The following is a 27,976-nucleotide window of genomic DNA, read 5'->3' as shown; positions in this document are numbered from 1 at the left end:
TTCTTGACAAACAAGAAACCTTTATTTTTAAATGGAAAACAAAACTGTTTGATTCATTCATGATCCTGATTATGCACCATCGTGTATCATAAGTGCACAATTTAAATCTAAGGTAATTTAGATAAGAATATAAGTTTGAAGGACTTAATGATTTATTTCTTGTATACACGCAAGTCTTTGATAAAAGCTTCAAATTACCACAAGTCTGAACAGGAGGAGTGGGTCAACTTAAAAGGTAAAAGGCAGCCCCTGACAGAACATAAGGAGAGTGTAGTTTGGAAAATCTCTCCTGCACCCCTTATAACAGTGACCTAAAATAAAACCCAGCACAAACAAATGGCACCATATCGAAGGGACATGTTAATGAGACATACATGTACAGTCCCTACTGAGGTGGAATGGTCCCACATTAGAGCAGTACTAAAGTATTAAAGCCCATGGAAATGTTTCCTGACTGCAAAATTTGTTTTGGAGAGTTCTGCATAGGCCTTGGTGGAAAGATTCAAACTTTCCTGAAAATTGTATGTAAAATACTCTGTGGTTTTCTTCAAGGAACAGCCCTGAAAAGAGAGTGTAGGGGGACATGACAGGTACGATGTAGTGTTTCAGGATTGTGGTCATGGAAGCGGCAGTCTGATGTTCAAATATAGAAGAACACCGTAGCATTTTTGTGTCAATATACAATAATTAAATGCATTTTACAGTTGGACAGAAGCGGCTCACACACATCAAAAGGAAAAGGTTCTACATTAATTTCTTCTCACTACAGAGTGCAAATCAGATGCTTCACAACAGACCTGTTTTTTTTAAACTGAGAAGAGGACTAGCTCTTCCCACAAGCCCCTCCCACCCCCCATTGTACATAAACCATTTCCCCTTGAAATAAAATCGACAAAAGAAAAATTAGTCAATACGGAATGTGAGAAAATTAATCTTTGTGAATGATTCTTTTCTTTGACAACAGAAATAAAGTCCTTCATGACAGTTTACAAAGGGGAACAAAGTAATAAAAAAAAAAAGAAAGAAATAAAAGAAAAAAAAAGGGGTCTAAGCTCCCTCTTGAGGACAGAGAGACAGTAATGGTCTGGTGAAGGATTGTGGAACACGGATGGATGGTAGCTCCAGCCTGCACGTGAAGAGGAAGGGACATGGGGTCTTTACATGCCATAGCCAAAACCTGGCTGAGGTGCTGGCTGGCCAAATCCTGCAGGTGCCTGGTAGCCATAGCCATAAGCTTGCTGAGGGGCCACAGGTACACTGGGGCCTGCTGTCAGCATTAGCTGAGGTGTACCTGAAACATATACATACACAGAAAAGGTTTTAGACACATTTTCCCTACTTTTAAAAGGATTTAAAAACTTGTTTTATCAATAGGCAGATTTCACTTATCACAGTTTTGATCAAATTGGTCTTAGTTATTTGGTCCTCTAACAGTGGGCAGGATTCACCTAATAAACTTAAAAACTGATTTACCACCATAAGATGCGATTGACTGTTGGTCATTTGTCCACTTTTCAGTCCCCTTGATGAATTTGCAATACAGCAATCAAACCAATTATATTTATAACAGACACAGAAGGATACTAAATAGAAAAACAGCCAAAGGTCTCCCTCTGGAGTTTGTACAGACCGAAAATTAAAGCTATTGAATATCATACGAACTTTCATTAGGGGACCAAAAATTCTGCTTCAAACATTAAGAATAATTGTCAATAAGCAACTGTGAGTTGTCAAGTTCACAATTTTATTAACTTATATAATGATATGAATGTTAAAGTCTGCTATTTTAGAGCTCAATGACTTTAGAGGACACTTTAGGGACTAAATGTGCGATGTATGGAAGGAGCCTGGTGCGCGTGCAAACATTGATTGTTACCGTAGACGATTGGTTGCGTCTCTGTTGCCTGCTCCTCCTCTTTCCTTATGGATTCTGAGGTTTCTAGTTTATCTACCTGGAAGGCAAAAAAAATAGTGCAATTAATACAAACATACCTAATGAGTAAACATGCTGAACCGATCAAAACCTATTGACCTACAGCTTTTATGAGAAGGCACATGAAAGCTCAAGTCAACATTAGCAGATTTTACAAAAACACAAGACAAAACAAATGGAAACAAGTTTAGATCCAGTAGTACCAGCACATTACGTCTTTACAGAACTATTTAAAAATAAACAGAACTTCAGGCAGCAAGTTAGACACAGCAAAATGTACACATCAGGTCCACAGGGAAAGTAGCAGTGTTCAAAGAAAGAGCGTGCTCAGCAGTGCTCTTTCATATTTTACATAAGCTTTTACAGAAAAACCACAGCACTTCCAACAAGCTGTAGCTTCACTGTCCCATGCTCGATACCAGGGGGGCCTTTAGGTGCTACAACTGTGCTTGCTTTCCAACTATCTGTGGACAACCCTTATTTTTCAGCTGCTGACTAACTGAGCTCCGGGAATCAGCAGTGGGTAGTTCATAGATAGTTGGAAAAGCAAGGCCGAGCACAGGAGTTGGCCACCCCTGCTCTGTATGTTGGCAGTGACTAACAAGCTGCAGCACTAAGAGGCAGTTTGGGAGATGGAGAGAGGTAGGTGACTCACAAGCCAGGTGCTCACTAAAGTGTAAGGCTTCCCACAGAAATACAGCCACAGCTGACAGCCTCCAGCACAAATTGGCAACAGACATCTCATTCATGCTTGTTTCAATAACCAATAATAAGCTAATACATCAAAATGCCTTAGAAAAACACACAGCGTCATGTTAGGCTGTCAGTAAATGTGAGAAAATGCACGTGTAATTTCTTTATATGTTTAAGAATACACTTAAGCACCGGTCAAGTGATATTTTCATGAATTTAGTCACACTCTTGTATGATTAAAGCTGATGTGTGAAGCACATTTTCATCCATCTATGTGGTTCATGGTTAATTAAAAGGAGTGGGAAGGGGTGAAGTATGGTCACTTAAAAGGGGCACAACATGTTCAGACTGTCTATGCACACAGCGAGTTAGACAGGTCTCACGGAGAGATGCATGTAATATTTCTGTCCTTTAAAACTGAAGCACCTACTTTTAACTTGTTCCTCTTACACATGAATTTTAAATTTACTTTGCAGCCATCTGATCTCATGTGCACTGTAGTAGTACTGTAGTTAGTTGATCACCATGACAAGTGCTATATTGACAGATTATGATCACGTAAACAAATAATGTCAATAGTAGTGAATAACAATCTCTGGTTGCCTGTTCTTACAGCAGAGTGCTACAATTTTGTCTTCTCAGGCTTAAACATTTTATTTTAGTACATGTCTGCAACACACAACCTTTACAATGTGTCAGCTTGAAAAATGTCTGTCACTGTGCTTAAGTGAGAGTGTGATGCGTGGTAGAGCTAAAACCATGCACACTCAAGACTGTGTCTTCCAAGCTAAACACTCTGAGATCAAAAACAGAGCTTTTGACTATCACCTGTTTCTTTACCGCATCAATCTGGAAGAAAAGAGGTGCAGCATAAAAGAAGTGAATTAAAAAGAACCTCCCCGTTTAGAGAACTGCTTAAGGGTGTATACTAGGATAGTAAACAAAGACCATCAAACTACTTGTCAAGATTTAAGTATTCAGAGTTGCTCATACACTTAATTTGATCCTTAGCATCATAGCAGTGCTTCGTGGCTGCATTATATCAAACCCAATTTGTTCCCCACTCACCTTGCTGAGGTACTCCCTCATGACCTGAATGAAGTATGGCATAGAAAAGTCCATGATGTTGTGCCTCCAAGCTGTCTCTAACACCACATCAGGTCGCAGCAGGTCATAGCAGGTGAAAAGGCAGGCGGCAAAGCACTCCTTTTTGTTCTCCTGTAGGAACCAGGACAGCAGATCCTCTGCCAACTCTATGTCCTTGGACTCTGACGCATACTGCATGGCATCCTGCAGGGGAGATGCGGCATTGACAGGTTCAAAAATGGCCTCAGTCAATTTCAATAGTATATCTAATACATTTATAGAGAAGCAATGGTGGATCAACCACTGAAATTGACAACAGCACCTTATAGAGCTTATCCTTCTTGCAGAGCTCCACACTCTGTTTCCAGCGGTTGTTGCCCTTGAAGAGGTAGGCAGCGATTCTCCTGAACTCAATCAGCTCATGCTTCTCCAAGCGCTGGGCCAGTGAGATGTTGTCAAAGTTGTCATAGGCATCTATTGATGCTCTCAGTGCCTAAAAGGAATGACAAGAATATGTAATAAGAGAATGACATTTGTTTAAAAAAAACTCTGAATGACATACTGTGATACTGTCAAAGGCCCTTGCCTGATAGTCCTCTTCTGTGATGAAAAGGTTGTTAAGTGCTTCGTTGACTGATTTGTTGTTGTGGTTCTGTACTGACCGCAGGTAGGGTTTGACCAGAGGGAGCTGTTTCACCTGTAAACATGGTAGGCAATATGATGATCACTAGAATCGCGACAAACTGCTGAAATTTCTATGATGAAAGTAGATTAAACCTGTACCTTGCTGAAGAAGTTGACAGCACGGGAATGGTCCAGTCTGGGAGAAAGCACTATGAGCAGATCATTCAGTAACAAGGGCTTGAACTCCAGATAGAATTGAATGGCTTTGTAGTAGAGCTCTACATTAGCCACCTGTACAGGATGCAGAAGGAATGACATTCTGAGAAACCATAATTTAAAATGCCTAAAAACTGGGTTGGGTTTTGGCATCAAAGCAACCTTTACCTTAGTGATGATGTCTTTGAACTGTCCCTCTTTCCAGGCGTCTGTGGGGTGGGTCATCATGGTGATAATAGCATTGTCGAACTCCTCGTACTTGTCGTACAGGAAGACCAACTCGGCCCAGAGGTGAGCCTGCTCCGCTGCTCTCAGGACCTTTGGGATGTTAACTCTGGACCAGAAGAGCTCGAGATGCTCCCTCATCTTCTGGGGCTTGAACTTGGAGTAAAGAATAGCCAGCTCTGTAAACATCCCCATGTGAGCACGCTCCAGGCCCAGGGCAGCTTCCAGCATAGTGATCAGTTCCTCAAAGTAACCGCGGTCCTCAAAAAGAAAGGGAAGAATGTTGTAACGTAAAGAATGTGTGTGGATGTATGTGCTACATTCTTAATATTGAATATCATATACAAGGTTACGATTACAAAATCAGAAATCTGTCGTTGAACTGACAACACAAATATAAGGCTAAAAATGCCCGTATTTCCATCATACTTGGTAGTAGTTGATCAGCTCCTCCAGTTCGTCAGCGTGCACCACTATGTGAAGACCGCACATCTGGGCCAGCCTGAACTCCTTTCCATCCACACAGGCGAAGCACACCTCTTTCCAGGTGCGAGTGCTGTTGGCCTTGCGGGCACCATCCACAGCAGCTTGATACTCCCCGAGGTGTACCAGAGTTGAAGCCAGACGACCAAAGTTCGAGACATTGTTGTACAGAAGTTTGGCAGCCTCATACATTTTCTCGTCATAACAGCGGTCACCAACCTAGAGAACACATTTTGTAAAGACTTAGTGGCTCCTTTTTAACCTGGCCATTAATTCACCTAACATGAGAGTGTGAGTGAGGCTAACCTGTTGGATGTGAGCATTGTTGGGTCCATTTATAAATTCTTCCAGTTCAGCTAAGCGGTTGGTTTTGGCCAAGGCAAAGATAAGTTCTGTTTCTACGTAGGATTCACGGGCCTTCTTACGAGCCATCTGAAGGAATTTGACCAAGTCTTCCCAGTTACCTGAAAAATATGGAATGTAATATAAACCTTTTAGCATTTCTTTTTGAATGCATTCATCCTTTTCTATTCTTTAAAACTCAACAACAAATTTACTACACAGCTGATATGCTCTGTATTAATTGATTTCAATCAAAAAGTCACTACAAATAACAGCTTTCCCTAAAAGCCAGGCATAGTGACTAACAAGTCAGCTGGATTCTTTCCCATCATGCATTGCTAAGATTTTGAAAGCCCTTCTAAAGAATGTTGCAGCTACCAGTACCAGAGAAACAGAATAGCTCCAATATGGTATTACTTGTTGTACATACTATAAACTCAATCTCAAACAAGTCTGGTGTGTTTTTTCTGTGCCATTTTTTATTTCTTTTTGTCCTGAGCTTAAGTCTCCTTACCACTTTTATCAGCAGCCTGTACCACCTCCATGTATGCAGAGGGGTCATCAGCTTTGATGTAGGAATCAATAGCCTCCTTAACCAAGCCCTTCTGCAACTGAGCCTTGGCAAGCTGGCTCCACACAGCTGGCTCATTGCACCGTTCTGCAAACTCATAGGCCCGGTCCAGGTTTCCAATGTGCTCAATCAGCACCTAGGGGACAGGAAAGATGGACAATCAACTCTTGTTCAATACATACTGTATGAGTTCTGATCTTTAAGTACTCATGACTAACCTGCACGGCAGAGGTGTTGACGTCAAACTTCTTAAAGATGGCAAAGGCTTCCTCGAAGAGCTCGTTGCTGATGGCGATGTTAGCGATATCAGGAGCATCATAGTTGTCCAGCCTGCTGATGTACTCCATCACACGAGTATGGTCAGCTTTGATTGCTGTCAGGATCAGCAGGTTCTGCAGATTTCTGTGGGAGAAGAGGCACATGACCCTAAGTACACTATATTTTTTCTAATTGATTTTAAAAATGACTCCGAAAATCAGCAGAAAAACCCTAATATGTTAATTCAGAACACCTGTGTTCACTGAAGACAGAGTTGTCCAAGACAATCTTCTCTAGCAGTTCAATGAGCTCGTTGGGCAAATCTGCCGTCATGAAGGCTTTGACAGTGACTGACACTTCCTCTGGGTCCTGGGTTTCAGACAATGCTGTCTGCACCACCTGGGAGACAAATGAATGAAAGCTTAAAGCAGAGCTATAAGATCAAATATGATAAAGCATCAAATGTTTCTATGTTACCTGGTCAATGAGTGGACGTCTGAAGGGGTTGCTCTCCAGCAGCACACTGGCCCACAGCTCAGCGTCTTTGCGGCGGACCAGGTAGCGAGATAAGCTCTTGAACAAGGAATTCTCATTGCAGACCTGATGTAAAAAGGGACAATAAATAATACTTATTATAGTGAACCACATGTAGGAAGGCAGACTGAAACAGGGACATTCAGATACAAAGACAATGAGAGGCAGCTGAGTACATAAATTCATTCTTACATTGATCAGCTCCTGGTCACACTGTCCTCTCTCATACGCCACACATGCCAAGTGAGGGTCCCTCTTCTCACAGTACTTTCCTACCACGCGGCTGTCATAGTATGGGTTTTCCCGCAGGAAGCGTTCAGGGTTGTTGTTGCTGTCAATGTATATCTTGGCCAGGGCATTGTGGGTGGCGGGCTCCTCGCAGCCTTCGTGAATGCGTGACTCAAGCCAGGGCAGCAATAGTTTAAGTCTGTTAGACAAACAGTGTTGAATAAATAGCAAAACAGGGCTCTCCCCTTTGGGATCAGTATATGGTTTAATAGCCTGATTTATGAAATTTATTATTTATCTTAAAGTAAAAGCACTAGCATCACTTAGTACTAGTTGGTTTCATCTCTGTATCACCTGTTCCTCTTTTCCACCTCAGCGACCAATTCGTCAGTGGAGAACTGCCCCCTGACTACCAGAATTAGGCTCTTGATGACATCCTCTGAACAGTCAACGTCTAAGAGACCTCCAACCACAACAGGCAGTCGGCTAGGATTCACCTTACACACAAACAGTTAGCCTCATGAGGTCACATCTATAACATAGGGATGCAGCAGAGTAATAACTTAAATGTCTTTGCACTGAGTCTTACCTTCTGAACATATATCTCAATGTACTTCTGCAGGTTGTTGCGGTACAGGTAGAGGACCAGGTCGTGGACAAAGTCAAAACGGTCACAGACGATGATGAGTGGAAGCTGGTCAGTGAGTTTGGCTTCCTGTTCGTCACACAGAGCAGAGGAAAAGCAGTCAATAAACTGTGATAACTAACAAGAACACACCTACAAAAGACTCCCAACATTCACTGAAATCACTGGAAATCAACGTTAAGACGTACAGCTACACTAAACCCCTTAGAGGTTGGTTGCATAGTGTTAAATTAGTGTGCTTCACAGTGACGTCATGAAACAAAACCTCTCAATAATAAACAGCTAGCTTTATTACTGTCACCACTAGGTAGCGCAGACCACTAGTCTTCTGCACCATAATGCACTGGTGTATTGCTGTCATCCATACATACCAGATTAACAAACTGGGATTGTATACCTTTGTCAATAATATCCAACAACAGGCTGTACTGACTGAAGATTCCTAATACAGGACTAAACACTAAACACACAGACACCTTCAATGTGTTATCACTTGTTTCATAGTGCTCAATATGGCTAACAGGACCTAAAACATCCAATGAATTACTACAAGAGCTTCAAGAGCACTGCTTGCACACTAACTATTGTATGGATTGTGGTATATGATCATAAGATATATGCTTCCATACAAATCCCATATTTAATCCTGTACCTAGTTTAAGGGTTGCCAACTGTGAGGAGGAATGACTTTACCTGATACATGTCCTGGCATTCCACAGACAAAAATGGGAAAATCAGAAAAGAAAATTCACTGCCATCAGGGTGTTTGAACATTTTTAAATCAAAACGGGCAAATTGGTGTGCATCTACTGGTGATGACAATCTTTAGGTAATGGGTCAAAATGTTAAGCTACAAAGCCTTTCTTTTGATATTGTGTATAATTGTCATACACAACATCCTACACAGCATAGAGAATAGATCAGGAACAGAAATATACAGACATAAAGGGTAGAGAGAAGCAGTCAAATCAAGAAAGAGTGTCAATGTTTGATTACTCTAGATATCCCTGACACTTTACCTTGAGGAAGTTTTTGACGCGCTCTGGGTCGTAGCAGTTGCTCTCTCTACAGATTCTCTCCACCTCTTTGATCTGGCCAGTCTTGCAGGCAGCCTGGATGTATTTGAAGTGAACTTCAGGGTCCTGACTGAAGTTCACAATAGAGCCCAGGAAGTAGAACAGACCTGACAGACAAAGATAGTTAGTTAGATTAAGTTTCAAATGATGCGTCGATCTACAGTTCCACCAACCTAATGAATAGGATTCCAGGAAAACATCCAGAACAATAATCTAACATGAAAATTTAGCTCCATGACTGTTTCTCATCCCCAGTTAACGTACTTAAATTTTATGCGCCGCTATTTCAGTAATTATAGCGATGCTGCACTAATTCACATCAAGGACATTTTGCACAATCTATCCATAGTCCTCACTCTTCTCTGGCTGACATTTAGTAAACATCTCCCCACTTGGCAGGAAGTTCCATAACCAAAACTGAGATGAACATTCAATACTAATTACATCTCTTGATAAGTTACCATATTTTATACAAAAAAAAATAAAATTATTATATATCAGAACTCATCGTTTTCCTGAAGAATGATCCAATTAACTGAAGCACTATAGTGTAAAATCTGGAATCTCACCTTCAAAGCTCTTGAAGGACTCAAACAGCTCAGTGAGGGACTGTGTGGTCAGCTGCTCATGGTACTTGGAAGCCACCTGGACACAGATCTGCAAGTTCTGGCGTATATTTGCAGACAACATGGCTCTGAGGCACTCCATTGAGTCCTCTACTGACAGAGAGCCAAAGAAGTTCACCAGCCACTAAAAGCATGGAAACAAATGTTAGACCTAGTTGTTACATGTGTGCTGTAGTTTTGTGGAGTTATTAACAAATTCTTAAAAATTTATGAAAAGTAGACAAAGAAATATGAACCTGTGTTTTAATTTCACTTATCATCACACTTATTTTTAATTGGAGCTTACCTCGGGGTTGAGCAGGTGCGTATGCACCACAGCTCGCTTGATGTCGTACAGGTCGGTGTAGTGCTCCAGTGCCCTCTGTAGGAGTCCTGCCTTTTCACACAGCTGAGCAATATGGGCACGATCATAGTTTGTGAACATCTGATTGCCCAGGATAGCATCAGCAACCTGCACTCATGAAACAAAGCAATAGAAAAGTTAGAAACATGCATCTCAGCGTTATTAGGTGCATTGCTTTTAGTAGTGTTTGTGTATATCTGTCCACCTGTGGAGCATGCATGAGATTCATCTCCAGCAGGCGAGTCTGCAGAGGTCCTTCTGAGGGTCTGTTATTCTTCAGAGCATCCAGAAGGAAGGAGGTGCATTGCTGGATCAAGTTGTACTCCATGAACACATCCACAATCTGGATAGATATGGAGACACACAACTAAGAACTTCTGAGAGAAGAAAAGAATATGCTTCTGTATCTCCCAAAGCTCTTAAAAGAATACATTACTAATTGACAACTTTTCTTTATGGTAACATGACAACTACTGGGGAGGGAAAAAAAAAAAAAAAAAAGACACTACGGTTCTGCCGGATTTGCAGCCTCACCGTTCTCTAAATCTTCCATTTACAGTGGGCTATTAGTGAAAGTTGACTAAATACAACATATTTCTTCTTCCAAGGACTGAAGTGATCCTGTAGCACAATGTGTTTTATTTTTCAAACTCTTGATTTCTGCCACTACAGCACTTTAGGCAATACAAAAAGCTGTCTCAGCACTTGAGTTTTGCAGTGCAAAGAGTCTGCAGTGGCAGGAAGCAAAGGAAGAGGTGCATTTCCTTTACACAACAGAAGAGCTGAGGTTCACAGATGTTGTCATACCATGTGATTCAGCAAACTGATTTACTGTTTGAGGTGAAGGAAATTCTGGAATTAACTTCTTACTGGTACAAAGAAAAATCCTTACATTTCTTAGGTATCACTGGAAATGTATTACTCCTGACTCTGACCTGTGTGATGTCAGCCAGCGGCTCCTCATCCTGCACCAGCATCTGGGCAAACTGCAGCCCTTGCTCTGGATTAATGCGCATAACATTCCTCAGCAAAAAGATCCAATCTGGTGTGTAGCCAACCTGAAACCAAAGACAAAGTACATCTACTTGGTGGTTTAAACTTATATTCATTACTGTTAATGATGTAAGGCATCATCACACAGAACTCTTTTAAAGCATATAAAATATTGTGCAATATGCAATTCATTTGTTAAACAAATTACTTTTTCTGTTTTAAATTTATTTCATATGGTGTATCTTCTGTAAGTATCTCTTCATTTGGGAACTGTCAAATCAGAAGCGATCAAATACAGTTTCAACCATACCTTCTTGGCATACAAGACGATCTTGGGGAACTGACCAGTCTCTGCAAAGCACTGAATGACCTTATTGGGGACGTTCGCCCTCAGGTAGACACTGAGAGCCAGTGTGGGATCCACTGCCTTCACAAGGTCACCTAGTTCCTCTGAACACTCCAACTGTAACATAAAATAAGGCACATTAGCACTGGAACCATGTAAAAACCATAGTAAATTGCTTCCCTAGCTGGTTTCATGTTTATTTCTATGTTATGTTTCTTCATACAATATCTGCATAAACAATTAAACCGCCACTCTGAAAAGTGAAAATTCAAATGCATATGAATCAGTCCACAACCAGGCCACAATTAACTTGTTTATCACTACAGTAGGTTAGGACCACCCAAATGTATAGTTTTTATAAGAAACACCTCGTAAACTCTTACATAACAGATTATATCATATAATCCAAGATAATAAGAGAACCATGTAAACAAACATGCAGCTCAGGGAGAGGTCTTCCTGTGAGTGGAAACTGAGATGGGGATCTGCAGTACCTTGTCCTCCTTTAGCCACTTCTCCAGAAGCTGCTTTCGTCCCTGCTGGAGAACAGGCCTGCAAAGCTCCAGGGACTCAAATTTGTTGAGCTGGCCTTGGTCCAAAAGGATACCAAAGTACTGCAGCAAAGGGGAGGTCTGGCCTGGCTGGGTTGGAACACCCTGGAAGCGACGAATGGTGTCTGGGGTGCGAAGGATACCCTGAGAAGGAAAAGGTCAGCTGAAGGTGAGAGCACATCTACATAACAGAAAAGTCAAAAAAAATTTGCAGAATTTAAACTAATTAAACTGTCCTACAACCACTTAACAATACATTTATATCAGAGAGCTGTTGAACCCAATGCTAATAGGATTAGCACCTTTGGTGCATTAGCAGCCATTTTGGCAGCGTCAGAGTAGTTCCCAGCAGCAAACAGGTTGTTGAACTTGTGTGCGAAGAGCTCCTCTGCACCAGCCAGGTTGTTACGGACAGCTAAACGTAGAGCCAGATCTGGATTCTGCAGGACATTGGTGATATATGGGATGATGTTTTCCTCTTCCACGCACACTGACAGCACCTGCGTAGAGGATCAGTAGAGTGCATTAGAGACCAGAATACTGTAATCATTCTGCCACATTTGAACCCTTTTTGTTGTACAAATTGGATAACATGGTGGTCTTTCCATATAAACTAGACTATTTTTATTCACATCATGTGAAGAAGGTAATAGAGTGAGAAACCTCAGCTGATTAGAACTGTGAGCAATAGCAATAAAATCCATCAAAAGCTTTTTGCTCCTTTATTTTGCCCACTTTCAGCCAAATATCATATTAGTTGGCAAGTGTAACACATAACCTTTGTGAGTGGCCTGACAACAGAGAAAAATAAAGAATGAGTTGAGAACAGGATAGAGGAGAATGGGGCAAAGAAAGTGTTGGCCTCTCCACAAACAAGCCCAACAGCTCTGTACCCCAGCTCCTTTCATGGGCTCATTTCTTTTGCCACTAAATCCGGGTAACTTACTTACTTACAAACAAACGATAAGAGAGAGATAGAGAGAGACTCACTGTCTGGTGTTTCTAATTATTTAGTTGCAAATACAATTTGCATTTTTCAAAAACAGGATATGTAAAACCAATGATAACTTTCATATGAATCTACCAGTACAAGAGAGCACAAAGCACCTGCTGATACATTTCATCACAGGCCTCTGCCATGCCAATGACTCAGACTATAAGGTAAAGGTTTTTGCAGATGAGGGCCCCAGTTCATTAATACAATTGCAATTGTAATTTTTGGGATCAGGAGGCTTATGCTTAAAAAAAGTTTTCACAACAATACATGACATTTAACATTTTACCACTCTATGTTAGAGTTCTGACGGTTATGATTTTTTTACAAAAACATTGGGAACTTCTGAGCATGAATTATGTGGTTAGCTTCTCTTCCTGTGAGTCATTATTCTACATGTTGACTAAAGACAGCAGTAAATTTAAAATGTTATAGTAATAGCAGTGTAATATAAAATTAAAATGTATAACTGGTTACTTATATTGTTAGCCAACATATTTAACTGGAGGCACTGAGCTTGGCCTATTATTTCTTAGATCACCACCTCTATATGGGCTTGTGATGTGTGTACACATACGCACTTCACTGCCATGGCATACAGCACGATCAGCCACTACATAGGATCAGCTTTCTTCTCTTCACTCAATAATTCATGCAATGTGTGGCCTGGCTGAAACATTATTCGTCAGTTGGCTGGATCTAGTTCTCCTCTCTGGTTCAGCTTTACAAAAGCAGCAAAATACACCCCCCTCTGCTCTCTCTGTGTGAAACATTACACCTTGGATTATTTATAATGGCTCCTGCAACCCTATGAGCTTGCCTGATGATCAGAACCAATATGTTGTTTTTACCCATACAGCAACTGATGCTTCAGTTTGTTCTCTTTTCTGTGTCACATCTAACTGAACGTATGACTGCTGATGAACAGGTAGTTCTGTTGCAGTCTTGTGATAAATGCAGGAACAAATTTTGTTTGATCAGCAACATTCTACTTAGACATTACCAAGACTGTGCAGTGATGCTAAACAGCAGCGTAATTTACGTGAGTACATTGGGAGAGTAGAGGCTGACATTCTTACCTGTCCCTTCCTGTTGACCCCAATGATGCCGGAAGTCGCCTCGTGCGGAGCAGTGACAAAAATGGTCTCTCCACTGATGCGGTTCATGTAGATGCAGGTACCTGTCTCCAAGTCATACAGGTGGATGTAGCCATATTTGGTAATAAGGAAAACAACATTTTGCTTGGAACTTATCTGCAAAAAAAATAAAATAAATAAAATTATTTGTTACCAAATTACCCAATAGACACATACGTTTTGTAAAAGGTAATTATTACATTGTTGTCCCAAATGCTACAAATTCACTGTCAAGTCATCTACTTGCCTACTGAATTTGTTTTGTATGAGTCAGGGACTTAATTATGGAAACAAACCTGCATTGCCACAGGGAAGTCATTCTGGGCTTCTGGAGGGAAGAACACATCCACTGCTTTTTTGGGAAATGGCTGGTTGCCAGTTGGTGGTGTTCCCACTTCAATGATGTGCAGCTGTGTCAAAAAGAGACAATGTAAGCAGACTTAAAGAGGTTTTTCTGCATTAATGTTAATGACATTAAAATCTGATGACCCAGTTGGATTATTAACACCGGTCACCTTTCCTCCAGCCTGGCCTCTGACAGCAAAGCAGAACAAAGTCGACTCCTCTGTGTTTCCCTCGATCTTGAACTGGGCAAAGCTGGCAGCATGGCCTTCAATAGGCTGAGAAACTTTTCTGTCAACAGAGTAGAGCTGCATGGCTCCCACAACTCGATTTTGCTGAAGAGAGCAAAAACAGAACACATAAATATGCATTAAAAATGTCATAACAAAGCTAAAGGCAAAGCTACTGTCTATATTGTATTTAGAGAATGCCAATTCAAAACACTGTATGCTGGTATTTAACCAGAAGACAAGAGCAGCAAATTACCTGGGCTGAGATACCGATGAGCAGAAGCCATTTCTGCTTGGCATCAGTGCGGTAGTTGATGATCTGGCAGCCAGCCAAGCTGGAGTGGCGGTCAAAGACTTTCACAGGCTGTGAGTCACCCTCCATGCTCCAGTGGTAGACAGCATTGTCAGTCACCAGTGCAACTGTGTTAAGGGAGATCCACTTCCAGAAGGTAACATCGTCCGTCATGGTGTGTGCCTTCATCTTGCTCTTCATCTCAATGTTGAAGATCTGCAGGGTTTTGGCAGCTAGATGGGGGGTAGAGAAAGGAGGTAGAAGCTAGGCCTCAAAAGAATGTTATGGTTTGTGATATTAGTGCATCTACAAACACCAACAGATATTAAAAGGAAACACACCAAATTTTAATAGAAAAGATGATTCAAAATTGACATATTGGGAGTCATGGCAGAGCTGTCATCAGGCAGTAACACCATGACTGGCGGATAGGGGATGCCAAACATGCTGTAGTCGGAAACTGTGTTTTACAATGTGTGGTGCGTCTGGAATTTCAACCTCTCAATTTGTGATTGCCCACTAATGCATTCTTAAAGCACCTACATTTTTCTGTTGTAAATCGCTCTGCTCTTTGTGGTCTTTGAAGGCGTGAACTGAATGCATGGATACCTTTTCCTTAGTGCAAGTCATTATAAAGCTACATTTAAAAAGAATATAGTAAATAAATGTAATAACTAAACTAAACTAACCACAGCTGTTTAAAACTGCTGAATTAATGTATTCGGTAAGAGTCAAGTATTGCTACATCCGACTACTTGGCTGACCCTATCAAATAAAAGGCCTTAAAGATACAAAGCAGATAGAAGGTTGAAACAAGAAAACAACTCACAAAAAAGGCAAACACACCTGCTTCCAAGCCAAAAAGTGGAATACGTCAGTTAAACACATACAAAGAGGCACCATTAATGAGCAGGGGTACATGGATACATTTTGAGGTTTTGGAGACTTAAAGAGTCACAGGAAGTGTTTCCGATAACTGATTGACTATGGCCGAACAATCAAAGTTAAAAACGTCTTATGGTGTGTGGCCACAGACCAAATGTTTAAAAAAAATGGTTCACTCACCTCCATTGTTTGAGTTATTAGTTAGGTTAATTTAGTGAGCTTAAGCATTTTTAATGAAGCAGTGTGTCTTCTTTGTTCATTATTTACTACCAAGTATCAAGAGAGTGAGAAAAAGCAAAAAGACCAATGCGTTAGCACAACCATTAAGATCGGTTTGCCATCACTAAGCCGTGGAATCAGAGAACAATAAGCATTGTGGTGAATGAACCACTTGCAGCAGCAGCCAAATTTCAAATAGCAAGCAAAGGGATTTTTTATTGAATAATGATCAGATGTTGGAGGTTTGTGTGTGTAGTAGTCCCACTATATTTATTCTTCAGAAAAGGTTGCATGAACAATTGATAATGCATCATATGACAAAGTTGGCTGAGAAACATCAGTGCATCAACTGCAAGAGGAAGACAGCAGGAGTGGAGGGAAAGAGGAAGGGTTTATGATAACCCCATGCTGGAAAATGTCATTATGCTCCTGAAGCTATCCATATGCTGTTGAACTACCAGTTTTTTTTTACAAAGCAAAATCCACCATTATTCTCACAGATCAAATTGCTGTAAATGATGAGACACTGTACCACATCCACAATCCAGAGAAGCTTAGAAAAGACAGTTTAGTTAATTTTTTAAAAATCGATTCAAAGTGAGGACAGTAAGTCTCACACCAACCCTCTTAAGTTCTTGACCCAGTAACACTTCAGCATCAAATCAGCAACACCAACTAGTCTACCAGTCACTACCTTCTTTCCTAATTGCAAAACAATAGAACTAACTTATGTTACCTTAAACATAATTAAAGCCATTCAAACCTTGGTAACTGTTCTGACAGTTATATTTTACATGGAACAATAAAGCAGAGGGTTCAAAAATCTATTCATTTCATAATACAAAACCGTAAGTACAGGGACATAGCCAAAACTCCTGAGACACCAGCTGTTTGGCTTAGAAAATATTATTTTAATAGTTGTACAGTGGCAAGGCCAAGAGCTGAAAACAAACTATTGGATTAAACTGGCCTCTTCAATCTGATGAAAACAAAGTTCTCTTTTACCCTCATAGTCCATCAAATCTAAATCAACTTTTCAAATTTTTATATGGCAACAAATGACCTTCACTGGTTAGTATCAAAAATCCCAAACCAGTTCTTTGCTCTGTGGGACTAGTTGTTATAAAAAGACATAACAAATACATGTAACCACCAAATAAGTGCTACTTTCAGATACTATCAGCCCTTCCCTTATAGATTACAATATGCACATTAAGGCTACACTCTAGTAGCAGGAACAAAAGCACATTTTACCATAATGGTTGTAGGGAGCTGCTACATAAATTAGTAAACATGGACACAAAAACAGAGAAATTACAACTTCATACAGATGGAGGAAGATATGGATTTCAAAATGAAAAGGAAATGTGAATTAAAATGAAATCATTTTTACCCACTGTACTATCACATATAAAATGGGATCTAAATCACACTTACACTTAATAAAAATGGAATGCGAGCAAGCTATAAGACTGTGAAAGTTAAATCCTGTTTACAAAGAAACCTTTTAAAAGCCTAAATGTAAAAGAAGTTCAGAAATTAGTCAAAATATATAGAAAATATTAAATACTAAGTTTTTAACTTAACAGCTTTGTACCAAAACCAAGTGTCCAGTAGCACACACACTGGTAGACAAAATCATGTCAAGCATACAAACAATAATGAATTATTTGTTTACTTCAACAAGGCAACACTGAATAGAATACGTTCTCAGGTCTGTAATATGTATATAAATATTCTCTTGAAAACAGGATTTCACTTCCACAATTAAGTAGTTAAATTTCAACTCACCGTCTGCAAACACATAAGAAAGCAGTAAAGTAATAAAAAAAACCAAAAAACAACAACATAGAAAAGACAAAAACAAAAACAACAAAAGTCAAAGCAATCATGGATGCTGGACAAAAAGAACAAATATAAGCTATTTTGAATATTTAGAAGACAAATGTTTGAAACATACATGTTGGCCAAAGGAGGGAAAAAAAAATACTTCTTAGCAGAAATACTAAAATAGCTTGATGCATATGGACAAAGTCTTAAATATTAAATGGACTATGTTGCTAAATTGAACAAAAATGCCCGAACTTAATGCTAATGCTAATGCATTAATGCTAATGCTTAATGCTCTGTATTATACATATATGCTAAAGTAATAAAATTTATAGACATTTAAAAAAACATGATCTCTGTAAAAGTGCCATACCTTTAAGTGCAATGACTTTGCTGGCTGGATTCATTATGGCGCTGTCAGCTGAGATGGGCCTGCGGATAGGTGTATTGGGGTCTGCCATGTCAATTATCACAACCTGAGTCTGCTCGCCCACTTTCTCCCGGACACAGATGAACTTGTCCGACTCCATGGTTAGGGTGCTGAAGCCTATGTTGGCCGGATTGATCCCTAGGTTTTGGAGCTAACAAAAACAAAAAGTAACAGGCATGTTAGGTTTAAGGGTCTGTTATAGGCTGAAGTTAAGGACACCATTTGCCAAGAAAATCTAAGAAGATGTTGGGCTTGCACTCATGCCAAAAACTCAAATTAAGGCTATCATCTGAAAAAAGGCTCTTCTAGTTTATTTCAGTTTCACTCTAAAATAATGCAGCAAGAAGAACAAAAAGGCAACAATACAGAAACATTGTCAAACAACACCCAATGAGCTCACACAAAGCATAGTTCAAAAACATGGGCCAAAGGGGAAACGGTGTTACACAACACTTTAACCTAACTTCAGACCACCACCAAATTACTGCATTCTGTCTAACCTCTTGAAAGCTACTGCATTAGATTCAGATATAGTTTGTCAAGATACTGTGCAACACTGACTATATGAGGACAAGGGGGACTGAGGCGCAGGAAAGTAGAGCGGTTATCCAGCAATCGTGCCGTTGTTGGTTAAATGCCAGGCTCCTCTGGTCATATGTTGAAGTGTCCTTGAGCAAGACACTGAACCCCAACTTAGTTGCTCCCGGTGTTGGCCAGATGCATAGCAGCTCCCCCATCGGTGTGTGAGTGTGTATGTGATTGTGTTGTGAATAGGTGAATGAGAAGCAGTGTTAAGCACTTTGAGTACCAATAGGTAGAAAAGTGCTATATAAGTGCAGACCATTTGTCATTAATATCTGTTTTGAAAATCACTTGTGCTTTACAGTCTGACCACCCCCCTCACCCATTTAAAGTCTAGCTAAATGACAAATTAAAAAACATGTAACCACCAAACAGAGTATACCAGGGTTCAGCAAAGGGGTTTGTCCCCCATTAAATAAAAAGCTTAAGGTTATAGGCTGACTGCTTTGCAACACTTCAACAGGCCCTGCAACACAGACTACTGCCCAGGCTGGAAACAGCGTTTTGCCTGCCTTACACAAACCCTGACACAGCACCATTAATCTGGGAAAACAACACTGGACGGCAGTGTCTGAACAGCTCTGGACGGGAGTGTCAACACTCTGGTACAAGAAGAAACCATGGACAATGTTTTTAATAATATGAAAATACCAAAAGTCACTTTTAACACCACTGAAGAGACATGCATATTCCATTTATATGGAACATGGTTATGAAGTAATTCTGAAGTTAATGAAACTACCAGAGATATTTCCCATAGGCCACATTTTTCTGTTGCAACTTCCTCTTCTTTTGCAACCTATCAGAAAAACACTACGGTTGTACAAATGTTGAATAATTACCTGCAGTTATTTGGAGCATGATTTCCTAAACAAACTTAAGACAATAGATTTACACACATATTTTTGGTTAATGTTTTCACCAATACTACGTTTGAATTTAATCAGCCCTAAAGGTTAGCAAAGTCACAATTTGTCATTCTCTATTTTAAGTTTTTGAATGTCAAGAGCAATTCCACAAACACAAAATAGATCTGTGCTAGAGGCTACTAGGCTTGACAGCCACAGCCACTACTAACCAGTTTGGCGGTATGTGCTCATTTCAAGGCTTGCTAATGATAACATGTGGCTCCCTGTCAACAATTTGCAATAGCTGAGTCCTAATCAGCAAACACAAAGCACAGTTCCAGGAAATTACTCAACGAAATGGGAACATTTTTTATCAATGACACACCCACCCCCGCCCCAGCCCCACCCCCTTTCTTCTACCGTCTAAACCTGCTTTCTTCTCAATTACATTATTATAAATGACCTACCGAACAAGTGTTACCACCAGCTACAATGAAAGCAATTAAAACTGATCTGAAGCCAGATTTAACCACGGTGATATTTGTAGTACTAAAGAGTGATGTCATTCAGTTACATCACTGAAGCCTTCATGCTTCTTATCCTTTCCTTTGTCTAGTACAGAAGCCATGTTTACTAGGGAAGCATTTATTCTGTTGCTTTCTCAGACGCCCATTAAAAGTTAAAATCTTTTTTTTTTTTTTAAATGCATCGCTTCAGCATGAATTCTAACTAAAAGCAAAGTCATCTTTTGTAACTATATCTCAAGATCCCATGCAATGGTTGTGAGACTAAAGACTGTGTAAATAAACTGTTCATCTCTCTAATCTCTGGAAAGGCATGTCCACAAAAATAAGCAGACAAGAAGGGTTATCCCTCTGTTATTACACAACAGTTTTCTAGACAGATTTATAAGCTCTGTCTTTTATTCTCTCACCCATCTGTTATCTATTCTGGGATCAGCAGGAAGCTCTTACATTTACAACAAAGAGCATTCGTAAAACAGGAAAGAGCAGCACTGCCTGATCTCAACTACATCTCCTCAAATAAAGCACCAACAAATTTAATAAAAATACACACAGATGTTAGACTTCTTGAAGACTGGCAACACCACAGTTTAGTTTGTTAGACCAGTTTGCTGTGGAAACCTTGAGTACAACAGTGTTGTGGGCTAATGTTTGCATTGACTTAAATGAGAAGGAATTTGGTTAGAAGGAGGTCAAACCAGTAGAGCTAAAACAATGTAAAAAATGATTGAAGGTAGTAAATGGTTTAGTCTAGTCGCCCTGGCCTGGCTATGCTACATTTCGGGTGCTTGCACAACTCTTTATGGATGTATGCTTATCATAAACCTTTCAATTCATCAACACGTGCTTAATAACAAGGTTTCTAGTGGAGAATATAAGAGACACTGGATAAATATGAGTAGAGGAAGAGTGTGTCACATATACGCTAGGACGATCAAACTAATATCAGAATATTAGTTTAGAAAGAACTTCTAATGAAAATAAGGAGCAAAAATGTACACTTCTTTAAATGCTAAATAAAACTGGTGATATAAACTACTAGAAAGGAAGAAATTGTACAGTCAAAGGATTCAATTTACATGAGTACTTGAAGGATAATATTCCTAACAATAGATCAGTTAGTAGGGATGTTGCGACACTGATACCAGTATCGGGTCTGATACTGCTGGTGTACGTGTGCATGTAAAATTTATGATATTGCATCCAATACTATGTAAAAACTCACATTGGTTGAGCTTTAAAGTTATAAGTCTGATAGCTGAAAATAAGTAAAACCAACTGCAAAGCTCAACTCTGCTAAAATCTTAAGATTCTGTAGCCATTCTCAAAGAATATTTTAAACATGTTTTATATTTATGACAACCAAATGGAGATCTAGAGCAATTAGAGCTCTACTCAAAGTTTGCTTTTCTTACCTCCATATTCCTTCCATCTGATAGATCCATTTAGGATCTCACCCAAATTATGTGTTTTGTTTACCTTTTTTTTTTTTCAGCAGAGGCTTTTCCATTTATTAAAAGCTGGTGGGCCCCATATTTGTTTTGGCACAATAATTGAGAGAACTACTGTTGTTGCAGGATTTGTTGGGTTGTCTACTGTACCTTAAAACTTCCAACTGTCAGGTGTGTGCCTCTTTCACACTCTCTGACACTACAAATCTGTGACAGCTGGTGGAAACGCTGTTTAAATGTGTACTCTCCTGTCTTTGAAGGTCTTAGTTAGTCTTTAGGTGTGTCCCCACTATTTCTTGGTTCAGCAGTGTCTAAGAATGTCTCTCATGTCCAAAAAGTTATACGAAAAGCACAACAGTCTAGCACTTGTATTGGTACTCAGACAGAAATTAATTGACACATGCTACAACATCTGACAATAATATCAAATTCACAACCAATATATTCTTTTTTGAAAACAAAAAAATAACGTAAAAATTCACAACTTCGTTCTAGGTCAAAGTTGGACAGATACATTTACTCTGATGCCCAGAATAGAGCCAAGACCACAGGGCTGGGCACACATCCAATTTCAGTTCCTTTCACAGTGTGAGCAAATACATTAGAGAGGGGGACCAAAAGATATCAGTTTAAATCCAAGCAAATATTATCACCTAATCAGAGAATGATAACTATTGGTAAAATAAATATGAAATAATACTAAAAGCTTGGACTTGGGAACATTTTAACCTATGCTAATAAACACTGTATAATCTTACTTTCATTGCTATACCACATATTTTCTCTCTGTATATAAATAGCTTTCTTGGTTCAAATTTAGACAACTAAAATTTGTACCTTTTTATTGTACCTTGGCACATGGGTGCTTGAAAGCTTCCCTGCAAATAGTTTAACATCAGGCATGGATTTGATAAGGTTCACCAAATCCATAACAATATTTTCACGTTTGATACAAATAACTGATACATCATGTACGCCTTTAGAGGATGGCTTCTAGCAAATACCTTAGGAGTTAATCCCTATCAAATTGACCTGCTAGTTGCTACTGAATGACTGAGTTTACATGATCTTAAGTAACTGAGGCACTCGGAGAAATTTGCTTTCGGTAAGAAAGGGTACAAATAGGCACTGGGTTAAACAGCATTTTCCCCCCAAATCCGATGGCTACTTTAAATCTGCTTACTGAAATCAAATCATTTATCATGTCTACTGAACTGATTTTAGGCACAGTGCAAATAAAAATGCCACATCATAGAATCTTTATCCAAGACCTATAACACAACAAGTATTAATATTTGTGACCAATTAGTATCTGACAAGCAACAGTGCTACAATGACTTACTGAGCACATTTACATGGACTTAAGTTACTGGGGTACTTCAAGAAATCAGCTCTCTCTGGTAATTGGTGAACAGCGTTTATATGTACTTAAGAAACCCGGTTACGGAAAATCTGTGTATACATGCAGCAGAAGAGTAAATTCATTTCTCCTCCACCTCAGACTTTTAAATCCTGGTGCATAGATTTTTACTGTATTGTGATTGAAAACACAGCTTTCTGACTTTTCTTTCGCCACAGAGTGACAGCAGAGGTGGAGAGAAAGGAAAGACAAATGCAGCTGATTCACAACTGTCTGAATTTGAATAATCTGCAGGGGAAAGTGACTAATTTAGACTTCTAAAAGGCACTTTGTTGTCACTTGTTGCCCCATTAATGTTTCATTCATTCTTTCACTCAGTGGTGTGTTTCTGCAGCTTTTTGTTATGCACATCCACAGTTTCCCATTTACATGGCAGTTAAGAAATCAGCTTTCCTGCGAAAGCCAACTATAACCTAGTCCACGTGAACCCACTCATTATTATATAAATAAAGTCATTAGCCCCCTAATTTGATCTAGTTCTAATAACCCCAAGAGAGCCCAACCTGTTGATTTAACCAGTATGCTCTTCCTTCATGGAAAAGTGGCATCTTGCTCAGCAATAACGTCCCGTGTGTGTCCCACGCATGTAAAGTTCAAGGCACAGCAGGGAAGGAAGAGCTATGTAATGTGCTGAGGTTTGCAGCACTTTATTGCAGTGGTCCACAACAGGAAATCAGGGACCCATTGTCTACTAGGACTGAAACAACAGGCCTGCCCAGTGCTGCCTCCTCCACATCATGTGACACTGGCGGGAGACATGTGACCAGTACAAGGGTGAGAAATGAAGGGGTGCCCTTACGGTTAGATAAAGAGTGAATAGTGAATTTGAGGACGAAAATGCACGCATTTTACAAAGCCCATACATTTACAATCAAAGCCAGTTCTACTGAGGTGGTACTGAGACTTCAGTTTCCGTTTTGTCCAAATGCACACTTCAGCATACAATTGAACAGGACTGCAGAATTTCAAGTGTAAGCAAATCTGTATCCTCACCAGCTTGTCACGAGATATCAGCTGGTCAGTTACACGCAAGGTTCAAGGTGCAACATGCAAACATTGTAAGATGGTTTAAAGAGCGCAACGAATGAATGCCCTGCCCAACTGGGAATTTCAGGGGACTTGATTCTTTCTTACAGCACAGACATATAATTTAAGCAGCCAGCACCATTAATTTAAATCAACATGACTCGAATAAAAGGTCATGCTTATGCAAGGGCAAAACAAACGCATTTCTATGTTCCTCCCACCTTTGCATTCATTATGTTTTTAAATGTGTGCATTTTGTGACACATTTGAAGATTCCTGCATTTGTAAACTACAAATTATACATTACACAAAACGGTTTTTTGCTTTAAACCAGAGATTTAATAGATGGCATGTTTTGTAAATATAACAGATAACGGTGAATGGTTTGAAAACATCCATTTATGCATGGAAAGTAAGTTAGCAGTGTTTTAACATGTAATTATGCACTTGTATGTGCAAAATTGTGTTGCGCAAACACAAGCTAAATCTCATGTGTTTCCCTTTTAAAGTTGTCAGAATAACAGAAACCTGGACTACCAAACCCTCCTCCAGAAGTTTGGTTTTAGTAAGAAGTATTTGTCTAAAGAGTGTTCATATATCAACAGAAATCTATTTGGAGGATTACACACAACTCCTGCATGAACATGGGAATTGAGGACCAGTCTTAAACTGATATGATTCCTGATTGGTGCCCAAAAGGGCTGATATGCAAATTCTGCATGTCATTCATTCATTATTTTATATGTATATTTCTTAATAGACATCTTTGGTGAGCGTATTGTCAACCAGTTTTTCCTTCATGTCCAGCTTTTCTAGATTAAATACCAGTATTTTCTAGTAATAGCTGTACCTACTCATAGTATAAATATTAATAGTCAAGTGTATGATAAACTGAGTGCATATATGTTGTGAGAAATGATGTGAGGTGCAACAAAACATGCATTTCACAAAACATGTAAAGTTCTTTAACTGGAGTAGATTTTTTAAAATCGCAAGCCATGCAAGCTGACTGGATGATAGAGGATACAATTGCAGACACTGAATGAGAGGTAGAGAGACACCATAAGAGTATTAAAAAGTGTATTTTTCACATTTGTCTATTAAAATGTTGATACTCTAGAAGTCATGTTTCTGCTGTTGTTGAAGCACAGAATAAAAAGATGATGAATCTATGACATGATTAAAATGAAACATGATAGCTGGTATTTACAGATTAAATTAAATACTGCACAACAAATATCCTTTTTGCAGAGATCAAAAACTATCAGAATCACACTAATCATTGTGGTTGAAATTACAATATAAAGAAAAAAGGTTGCATATGCACCTGCTTTGAGCTAGTATACCATAATAGAAAAAAAAATATGATCCAGAATCATATAAAACTACGGTAACAAAAAGGCTCATCCTGCTACCTAGGTGCACTTGTGAAGAGCCATGCCAAACTAATATATAGAACCTCAAACTGACATCCAACAAGCTCAAAGGACAGATTCCTTGTAATACAGGAAACAACATATGCAGCTAATGCATTAGCACATGCCTACTGGACAGGACTGCAGGCCTCTGCAGGGGACACACTGAATGCAACAATGTAGCTAATGCTCCAGACCAGTTTACAGCATTTTGTTCTTCGCAAATATGGATAAATAGGTGCATAAAAATAAAACTTATGCACAACTATGTATAAGAAAGTTAAAGTTACACAATAAATGTACAGTTTCTTTGAATAAAATGTTTTATCATTTCAACCAATATATTGTATATATTAGGCCATGATTGTCAGGGCATGACTGCTTACGCCTACCCCTTGTTTGAAGATAAAATTTGAATTGTCCATGCATCTGTTCAATGCTTATCCATACGCATAGGTGCCAGCTACCTGTAAATCTGTAGGGATAGGTAGGTATAAGCTAAATAAGAATGGATGGATAGCCTAATTGTAGTGCACAGTACATGCTGTAATTCACCACTTCTGTTTTGCTCTCTTTTCCATTTCAGTATAATTCCACAATAATTTCATTGTAACTGTACGCACAAACGATCTTTGCATAGCTTTGTGAAGCTCAGCCTACATACAATCTCTTGTGATAGGCCTGCATAATTACTCATCAACAGAACTAACACATTGTAACAAAGAATTGAGCTGCAAGGTGACTTTAGAGATAAGGAATTGTTACATTTCTTTTTTTTTTTTTTAAAGAACAGTTTGTAAAGTAGAGCTTAGCTTGAACAAAAACATCTGTAAGAATATATTTAAGGACATCTATAAACATGGTGATTATTTCTTAAGGACCAAACATTGATCTTAAAGAACTGCAACTAAAATGATGACAAGGAAAGACACTGGGACTGACCCTGACCTCTCAGCTTTCTTCAGGGAGACACTTTTACTAATAACTACTGAGAGGAGATGAGTCACTCAGAAATAAACATAAACTACGAGAAAAAAGCACTCCACGCAATATCGAAGTACCTGAAGCAGCAATTTTTCACTTCCGTAATCTGATTATTTACAGGTTTATTGGGGTTATGACAAAGGTGTGAAGATTAAAACTATGAAGGGAGCACAATCCATATAGTACACAGAGCTGTACAATTACAAAAATCATCGGGTTTTCTAGTATTACAAATTTTTTGCAATCAGGTTTATAGCTGCCATGTGAAGGGAAGTCTTGCAGTGGCTTGCAAAGAAAATCATTTGCAGTGAATGCTTGAGCCCAACTTTGGCAAAGTAATTTGACAATAATTGCTATCTAACAGGGCTACACACCACATGACCATTTCTACAACTAGCCAATCAGAGTTGATATTGTCACTTCAAAACTAGCAGGAGTATTTATATTTTAGGACATGTAAATGCCACATAAACAAATGTACAGTAAGCACTAAAATATTATTTTTTTTCCCCATTTAGAACCTGGTACGGTAAAATGAATAGGAAAGAAACGAATGTTGTTGTACAACTTACCCCTATCACAGTACTGAAAGTGATCATATGTACTTGGGAGTTTGAGTTACATTGGTACTCGGAGAAAAGGAGTAAGCTCTTGCTTAAGAATATGTTCATGGTCTATATAACTTATAAGAAAAGGAATAACATCTTTACTAATCTTACGACTTGATAACAATTTGTATGTACCTTCTGTTTGTGTAATTGAGGCTTTTGTCATTTAATTCATAAACAAGGGTGGCTATTCAAAGCGTTAGCTAGAAAGCTAACGTTAGATGCTAACTAAGATAAACGTCATCCACCCTGTCAGGCTAGTTAGCATAGCTCGCACAGCCAACTTAGCTTGTTAGCGGACCTCAACTTGTGTTTGAAAAGTCTTTGGGGCCACTGGGAAACTCATAGTGATTGCGAGTGAAAGGCAAATGATAACTAACAACTTAACGATTCATTCATCCACATACCTGCAGGTGCTCCTGAAAGCGAATAGGCAGGATCTGAGCCATGGCGGTTCCTCTCTCACTCTCCTCCGGTTTCTTAAAATGCTAACAAACTACGGCTTCTTCTCTCAGATCCTTGCCGGACAGCCAGGAAGCCCCTAAACTAAAGTCCAAATTAATTGATAGTAATTCTTTTTTTAAAACGTGCTGTCGATGTGATGGTACTTTTAGTTGTCCCTTAACTATTTACTTGCGGGCTTCCCCTGGCTAACTGACTGCCACTACACCAACTTGCTGGACCTGCAATGGCGGTGGAGGTTGGTCACTAGAGAAAAAAATCCCGGAAATGGAAATGCACTCAATAAGGCGGATGGATACAGACTCACTTTTTTGAAAAGTACACCATGCTGTGTATAATTAGTATATCTTTGGCACATTTGCAATGTTTAATATTATGTTTAAAATTTCAACCAGCAACACCACATTTTCACACAAAAATATATAAAAACAAATGCAAAGCGAGAACTATTTCTTCTTATTCGCCCTTTCATTTTTGCCACATCATTCGTCTGTGTAAATTTACGTCATTCCTCCTTCATGTAC

General features: G+C 39.3%; 1 protein-coding gene across 2 annotated transcripts; it reads right to left on the bottom strand.

Annotated features, from left to right (window-relative positions):
* Positions 1-27,699, bottom strand: cltca (clathrin, heavy chain a (Hc)). 2 transcript variants are annotated; one of them, XM_067494126.1, is made up of 31 exons: positions 27,398-27,699; positions 18,076-18,283; positions 14,733-15,001; positions 14,420-14,581; positions 14,201-14,314; positions 13,848-14,021; positions 12,077-12,274; positions 11,718-11,918; positions 11,188-11,340; positions 10,820-10,942; positions 10,090-10,227; positions 9,828-9,992; positions 9,485-9,665; positions 8,859-9,022; positions 7,783-7,908; positions 7,548-7,690; positions 7,158-7,392; positions 6,909-7,031; positions 6,685-6,830; positions 6,392-6,575; positions 6,117-6,309; positions 5,567-5,724; positions 5,207-5,479; positions 4,721-5,038; positions 4,496-4,627; positions 4,299-4,409; positions 4,035-4,205; positions 3,695-3,916; positions 3,455-3,475; positions 1,877-1,952; positions 1-1,291 (listed from the first exon to the last, which is right to left on the bottom strand). In XM_067494126.1, the coding sequence occupies exons 1-31, from the start codon at positions 27,437-27,439 to the stop codon at positions 1,158-1,160; spliced, it is 5,058 nt and encodes a 1,685-aa protein (XP_067350227.1). In that variant the 5' UTR covers positions 27,440-27,699; the 3' UTR covers positions 1-1,157. The 2 variants fall into 2 exon arrangements, with proteins under 2 accessions (XP_067350227.1, XP_067350228.1); XM_067494127.1 differs by lacking the exon at positions 3,455-3,475.
* Between the last annotated feature and the right edge of the window lie 277 nt (positions 27,700-27,976).

This window comes from Channa argus, chromosome 24 (genome assembly GCF_033026475.1).
Source record: "Channa argus isolate prfri chromosome 24, Channa argus male v1.0, whole genome shotgun sequence".
Taxonomy (NCBI): domain Eukaryota; kingdom Metazoa; phylum Chordata; class Actinopteri; order Anabantiformes; family Channidae; genus Channa; species Channa argus.
The sequence above is the reverse complement of the archived record's forward strand: the minus strand, read 5'-3'. Positions and strand labels throughout refer to the sequence as shown.